Genomic DNA, 7,967 nt, shown 5'->3' with positions numbered 1-7,967 from the left:
GGCGCAGTAGGGGAGGAGGATAGGCAGAGGAGCAGTTGTCTCTGCACGCAGACAGGGGGGGGGGGAGCAAGTCTGTTTCCAAAAATTCGGGGACCCTTTTCCGCCACAAAAAAGTAGCTGGAAGTAGAGTACCGAAATCCAAATGGAGGAGGGACGGTAATTGAGCCAGGGAGTAAAAAATCGTGCTCAGAAGACCTTTTGATAAATCAAATGACCAGTTGTCCAGGACCTGAAGTCGCCTTTTTGAACAAGGCAGGCAAATCTCTAGGTCAGGATGCTCGAAGTTGTATTAAGGAAACCCCTTTGCTAGTCGGGAGGCCCCAAAACAAATAAGGAGGTCCCTGTTGTGGTTTAGGGGCTCTCTCTATATAGGAAGTCCATTTCTGGAACAGTAGGCCCCTTTCATGTATAGGATGTCCTGTTTTGGGAAAGCGAGGACCCTTAGCTATATTTCAAGGCCTTCTTCATGAACCATTTACATCCTCTACTCGATTGCGAGGCCTCTCTATGCATCGGAAGGTCCTGTTGTGGAATACGAAGGCCCTGTTTTAAGTAAGCGAGACCATTTGCTGGAAAATCGAAAGGCCCCACTCTGGATTTTTTAGCTGTCGACAGTTACTTGTGTGGGATAGAATACACACTACAGTTTGATAAAAAACACATTCCTTCGATGCCCCTTGCCCTGGGATACGACGCTGCGCAGGAGCCCTCCCCCTGCGAAGAGGCTACATTTTGTCCAAGAGAACCCTCGAAAATCCTGCTCCAATTCAAAACACGTGGCGCCGCCGCCCCTGCTTAGAATGGCTTCAAATTTTCTAACCTGAGAGTGCACTTGATGTTTGTTGCGTCATGTGCCAGTTAAACATATGCACCCGTACATCCGACTCCAGACCGATAGCGAAATGCAGGCGACGAGTACTCCGACCGAAAAAAGTTTGGCACCAGTGACTGGACATTCGTGAGTTTGGCACCAGTGACTGGGCATTCGTGAGTTTGGCACCAGTGACTGGGCATTCGTGCGTGAATGTAGTTTGCGGCTGTGGCGTTGGTCATTCTTTGCGCTTATGTGTATGTCTCACACAGTTGACGGGATTTTTGAGTCCCGGTTACTTGACATGATGACGGAGAAGCGCAGGTTGAGTGAGTGGTCAATCCTTCACAAATCGTGTTCCCGGCAAGCCAGCAAATACCCTGCCTTGCCTAATTTGCCATGCTCCCAAGGCAACGCCCGCAGCGTACGGAAAAATCAAACATGTTTGGATTGTGTAAAAATATATTTTGGAGGTTAACTCCACGACTTCGGACACAGAGAAAAAGGGAGGGCGGGGACAGCTGAATCATGTCCAAGTAGGACCAGGGCAATTTATTTCCATTTTTGCGACCGATGGCAGTATTCAGTCACTCAGCTAACGCACAACGGCTCGCCCTATCTTTCAGTGCACTTCCAGTGGCGTACCTACACATCTTGCATTCAGCGTGAAAAATCAGGTTTTTGACATATCGCTGAAAACCATAGCGATCGGTGTGAATGTGTACGTGTGCGTAAATCGCACACGCATACTGCAAAACACTTGGAACATGCTAGCCACTGGCACGAACAATGACAGACGTCGGGTCGTACATGCTGTTTCAGCTTTACATGGATATGCTGCGTCGTCGATACAACGGACCTTGCAATATGTTTTTGACTGATTTGATGTCAGTGGATGACTGACACGGACTGTTGGTAACACTGCTGATTAAACGGCTGACGGCTGACAATATCGATTGATTACAAGGACAAAAATTTGTCGCTGAGTAATTTCGACGAACCACGAAATAGCACGGACGCACGCGTTTGGTATGCATGTCGTTCAGTGTTCGGCTTGCGTGCAATGCAACTTACTGTATGTAAAAACACATAAGCGCAGCTCCAATCACTATGTGATACATTTTACCCCGGGGAGGGCTCGGTTGTATCGTTTGAAGCGGTGCATTAATAATCATCTACCAAAACAAAAACAGCAAATAAAAAAAACAAAAAACAAACAAGGACGTCATCTCCAAAACGCCATCGCGACAAACCAAGCTGAAGGTTATAGCTGCCTGCAAACATAAGAATCTTAGCCCTACCCTCAGTAGTTATAGCAGGGCAGAGCTCAGAGTAAAAACTGATGCAACTCTCCCTACCCCCTTCCCCCCCCCCCCCCACACTCATACATCATACATACTGATTTGATGACGCGTTTTGGGCTAAGCCCCACATGTTCGGCATTTCTCGTTCTGAGCATGTATTTGTAATGTGCGTGTTGACCCGAAACAGCGCACACTTACACATATCCGTAGCGCCCCGTCTCCCCCTCCCCCCCCCCCCTTATTCATCTCCGCGCCTGAATCGCCCCCACCCAACACTGCACGGCTCTAGTTAAATGAAATGTTATTTAATCTAGTCAAATAAAATATGAGTTAAATGTCAGAAATACCATGAATGCCTAAACAAATGTGTGATGTAAGCACGCCACTCCATGCCTTGGCCTGAGAAGCCGCTCAGAAGGGGGATACGCAGAGACGCAGATGTCCCCCTCTCCGGAGGCAGGGGGCGGGGGCGAGAGTCTGTTCCAAAAAATTGGGAGGCCCCCTTTTCCCTAACTCAAGAACCGGTACCACGACGAAAAGTATCGAAATTCAAATGAAGGAGGGGCCATAACTGAGTTAAAAGGTAATAAATCGTGCTAAGGATACCCTTTGCTACATCAAGTGGCCCGTTGTTCGGGTCCTGGGGCCCATTTACGAATAAAGTAGCCAACTCTCTACATCAGGATGGTCAATGTTGTATTAAGGAGGCCCCTCTTCTGGCTCGGAAGGCCCCCGCGACAAACCAGGAAGCCCCTATTTTGGTTTTAAAACATCCCCTTCTCATTCAGGAAGCCCCCATTCCAGAACAGCAGATCTCTTCCACGCAACAGATGTCCGCCATTCCTGATCTTGATGCTGTGTTTTGGAAAAGCGAGGCCCCTTGGCTAGACTTCTAGGCCAACTTCGTGAATCGTATGCATCCTGTTCTGGATAAATAGGCCTCTATGCATCAGGAGGCTCTGTCCTGGAACAGCGGGTCCTGTTTTACGTTATCAAGATCCTTTGCTGGATAATCAAAAGACCCCCATTCTGGCTTTTTTAGCTGCCGACATTTCATTTACTTGGGATATAATACACATAACAGCTCTTGATAAGATGGTAAACGCCGCCGATACCGTGGGCGTAGGAACGGGGGGGGGGGGCACGGGTGGGCCATGCCTCCACCCCCACTTTTGAGATCGAGGTTGTGTTTAGCTTACTTTTGCACCAAATTTAAATATAAATGCCGATTTACCTATTTCACCAGTCATCTTCCCCAAGATGCGTCATCTTTTTCGTTTGCTTATTGACCATTCCTTAGTATCAAAGCCGCAAGCCGACGCCACGCGCCCTATGGAGACTGCAACGCCAGGCGTTAAGCCTATTGTTGCTATGACTTGCGAGCGTTTATATCCAAAACCATATTGCATAGTGTCCTATCAGCAATCAATTCTGACTGAATCTTGAACATTTTAAGACGGGCAAGGACTAGCCATGTTAATGCAAGCTTAAGACCCCATTTCATCTACAATCTACGTTCAAGGATTCCTCAATATCTCTGAAGAAAAACAGAAAGACACGGAACTGGAGCCTGTGTGACATTGACTGGACCACCTTAAGCGATCAGGGATGTTCTTGTGTCAATGAGGATTCCTATGCTGATCCGGGGTAAACTGCGTGGGTCAGAAGGCATCCCGTGTGAGGGAGGGGAACAATGTGATGACATATCCTTCCGATGGCCACCGGATCGACCAGAAGATCCCGCCCCGCGTCGCTAGAATGACAGCCAAAAGACGCTTCGCGATGTGACGGCGTGGCCCTTCGGCACTTGACCGGAACCAGAAATGTGCTCTTGGTGTTCTACTCGAGGGGCCCACTGCCCGGAGGAAATAAGGGGCCTCATTATTGTTGGGTAGAGTTGAGGTCTCATTATTGCTGAATAGATTAGGGCGAAATTAATGTATAAAAAAAAACAAACAAGGCAAACCCATGTTTGCCAAAGAACACTCATTTTTCAGAAAAGATTAGAGAAAAAGTGCATCAAAAAGTTTGAACATGACCGCCCGCGACCTCAAGAGCAAGGACAACGATGGTCTGGGTTGCAGCCTCCGTATTTCCGAACGGCTTCGGCCACTGCAAGTACCATCAGACGGCGAGCGCCGTGTTAATCTGCCTTCTGGACAAATAAATAGCTACAAAAACACGAAAATTAGAGAACCTACCTTTACTCTTCCAGTTCCACCACCAGATTCCGGCACCATTTCGCAGCGGTGCTTTAATGGCCAATCCGGTCTTATCAACAGTCTAAAAATCGCACTCGTGAAATATTCATCCAGACTGCCTTGTAAACGTAAGATGTAATGTCCTGAAGCGTTCAAAGGTACTTCTTTCAAAAGCGTCATTATTTTGTCCACACGTTGGCCGCAGCTCAATATTAGCTGTTGAGCCGACGAGCAGTTGAGCATTTTGGATCTGCTAGCCAATGATTTCAAGGTGGTGCAAACTTTTCCCAGAAGTACGATGCTTACACGTTGTTTCAGCCTTGCATGGGCATGCTGTATCGTTGATACAATGAACCAACAATATGTTATTGACTGAATAATTGTCAATGGCTGACTGACACTGGCTGTTGGAAACATTGCTGATTCAACGACTGACGGTTGACAACACTGATTAAAAGGGCATACAATTTGCCGTGCCATAATACCGAGGAAATACGAAAGAGCACGAACCAACGCATTTCATACACACATCGTTCAGCTTGCTGCTAATGCAACTAATTCTATGAGGAACATGTAAGAACAGCATCTACCACTACGTGACACCATTTACCCCGCTGCGGGGTGCGTTGCCTCGTTTCAAGAGGACTCATTCAGAGGTCATTTACCTAACGAAAAACATGTGAACACCAAAACTTGACAATTTCATAACAATTTCAAGGTTATGAATAACTGCAGACACGAACATCTTAGTCCTACCCTCAGTGGTTGTAGCAGGAAAGGGCTCAGAGTAAAAACTGATCCAACTCTCCTCACCCCTCCCTCCCCCGTACAGGTAATGGCTGCTGATTCACACATTTTAGGCTAAGCCCTAGCTGTTCGGCAGCTCTCGTTTGGAGCATGTATTTGTAGTGTACGCTACTCCCCGCGGCTGAATCACCCGACCACCGCAAGGCTCTAGCCACCTGGTGACCGTTCTCGAAAAAACCAGAACGCCAGCTGGCGATCGCCACCATTCATACTGCCGCTCAGCTACCCACCAATCAGGGCCAGCGTTGTAGCTGCACGTGACGTTTGAACCAATGAGACGAGTCAGCACATCCCCACGCCTGGAGTATTCGTGAAAGTCGTAGTAAGTAGTGGAGCGCGCTCGCGCTGGGGTATATAACCCGTGGATGGGGTTGGAGCGTCACATACACACCGAACCACACGGAGGAGGGTGTGCGCCGTGCGACAGTGTGATAGAGCGCGATTCTCTTCAACAACCGTGACTTCCTGTGGCAAGAGGCAAAGTGGACAGCAGCATTATGAAGGGTCCGACGATCGGCATCGATCTGGGCACCACCTACTCTTGCGTAGGGGTGTTCCAGCACGGCAAGGTGGAGATCATCGCCAACGACCAGGGCAACAGGACCACGCCCAGCTACGTGGCCTTCACGGACACCGAGCGTCTCATTGGAGACGCGGCCAAGGGCCAGGTGGCCCTGAATCCCAAGAACACCGTCTTCGACGCCAAGCGTCTCATCGGACGTCGCTTCGACGACGACAACATCCAGCACGATCTCAAGCACTGGCCGTTCGCCGTGATCAACGATGGCGGCAAGCCCAGGGTCCAGGTCGAGCACAAGGGCGAGACAAAGCGGTTCACGCCTGAGGAGATCAGCTCCATGGTGCTGACGAAGATGAAGGAGACGGCCGAGGCGTACCTGGGCACCCGCGTGACGGACGCCGTCATCACGGTGCCCGCCTACTTCAACGACTCGCAGCGGCAGGCCACCAAGGACGCCGGCGCCATCGCCGGCCTCAACGTCAAGCGCATCATCAACGAGCCAACGGCGGCCGCGCTGGCCTACGGCCTCGACAAGAAGCTCAGCGGCGACAAGAATGTGCTCATCTTCGACCTCGGCGGCGGCACGTTCGACGTGTCCATCTTGACCATCGCCGACGGCGCCATGTTCGAAGTGCGCTCCACCGCCGGCGACACGCACCTGGGCGGCGAGGACTTCGACAACAGGCTGGTCAACCACTTCGCCGACGAGTTCCAGCGCAAGCACAAAAAGGACCTCAAGGGCGACGCCCGAGCCATGCGGCGACTGAGGACGGCATGCGAGCGAGCCAAGCGCACCCTGTCCAGCAGCACCGAGGCCAACATCGAGATCGACGCCCTCTACCAGGGCGTCGACTTCTACAGCAGGATCTCGCGTGCCCGCTTCGAGGAGCTGTGCATCGACCTGTTCCGCGGCACCCTGCAGCCCGTGGAGAAGGCGCTGCGGGACGCCAAGCTCGACAAGTCGGCCATCAATGAGATCGTGCTCGTGGGCGGCTCCACGCGCATCCCCAAGATCCAGAAGCTGCTGCAGGACTGCTTCAACGGCAAGGAGCTCAACAAGTCCATCAACCCGGACGAGGCGGTGGCGTACGGCGCCGCCGTGCAGGCGGCCGTACTCTCCGGCGACAAGAGCTCCGTCATCCAGGACGTGCTGCTCGTCGACGTGGCGCCACTCTCGCTCGGCATCGAGACGGCCGGCGGTGTCATGACCAACCTCATCCAGCGCAACAGCCGGGTGCCTTGCAAGCAGCAGAACACGTTCACCACGTACGCCGACAACCAGCCGGCCGTCACCATCCAGGTGTATGAGGGCGAGAGGGCCATGACCCGAGACAACCACCTGCTGGGCACGTTCGACCTCACCGGACTGCCTCCGGCGCCGCGCGGCGTGCCGCAAGTGCTCGTCACCTTCGACATCGACGCCAACGGCATCCTCAGCGTCAGCGCCGAGGACAAGTCCACCGGCAAGTCCAACAACATCACCATCACCAACGACAAGGGCCGCCTCAGCAAGGCGGACATCGAGCGCATGGTCAACGACGCCCAGAAGTTCAAGGCCGAGGACGACGCGCAGCGAGAGCGAGTCGCCGCCAGAAACCAGCTGGAGGGCTACGTCTTCTCCGTAAAACAAGCCGTGGGCGATGCCGGCGATAAGGTGCCGGAGGACGACCGGCGGCGGGTCACCGAGCTCTGTGACGAGACCGTCAAGTGGCTGGACTCGAACACGCTGGCCGAGAAGGAGGAGCTCGAGCACCGGCTGCAGGAGCTGCAGAAGACGTGCAGCCCGATCATGACGAAGATCCACCAGGGCGCCACCGGTGGACAGTGCGGCCAGCAGTCTGCTAATGAACGGGGACCGACCGTGGAGGAGGTAGACTAAAATGTCACCTCATTCATGCAGCTGGGCATACTCTTGTGTGATATTTTAGTACTGTCTTTGGTAAGCCAAGTACCCTGGTGAGCATCAGCTTTAAGCTCGGGCTGTCTACATAGTTCCCCATGGTTGGAGCGACCATGTAGGCGTTTTGTTGACTGTTGATATTGATATGGTTCCTTGCGTCAGAGCTGTGAAATGCGGATGTATGGTGAGTTGTGGTTTGTGGAAACATGTGATCATAAAGTGTGGTATCAATAAATAGACACGTTCAAGGCTGCTCTTGGTTGAGGAGTTGACTATGTACAATGCAGGTACAATGATCTACGATGCAGATATGAGATCTACAATGCAGATAGGCAGGCGCTGTTTCAAATGCTGCGAACGCCCACTGTGGTACGGTTCTGCCGAAACGCTGCAAGGCGTGGGCCTGACCAAGGATAGAAGAGGT

At 51.9% G+C, this 7,967-nt stretch overlaps 1 protein-coding gene across 1 annotated transcript; it reads left to right on the top strand.

Moving 5' to 3' along the window:
• Window positions 1-5,540: 5,540 nt before the first annotated feature.
• On the top strand, window positions 5,541-7,744 carry LOC119111926 (heat shock protein 68). The gene has a single exon (XM_037235805.1). It carries the CDS (start codon window positions 5,621-5,623, stop codon window positions 7,520-7,522), a length of 1,902 nt encoding a protein of 633 aa, XP_037091700.1. The 5' UTR covers window positions 5,541-5,620; the 3' UTR covers window positions 7,523-7,744.
• Window positions 7,745-7,967: the final 223 nt, after the last annotated feature.

This window comes from Pollicipes pollicipes, unplaced genomic scaffold (assembly GCF_011947565.3).
Source record: "Pollicipes pollicipes isolate AB1234 unplaced genomic scaffold, Ppol_2.1 Scaffold_7261;HRSCAF=8764_pilon_pilon_pilon, whole genome shotgun sequence".
NCBI lineage: Eukaryota > Metazoa > Arthropoda > Thecostraca > Pollicipedomorpha > Pollicipedidae > Pollicipes > Pollicipes pollicipes.
This window is presented reverse-complemented; position numbering and strand designations above follow the sequence as displayed.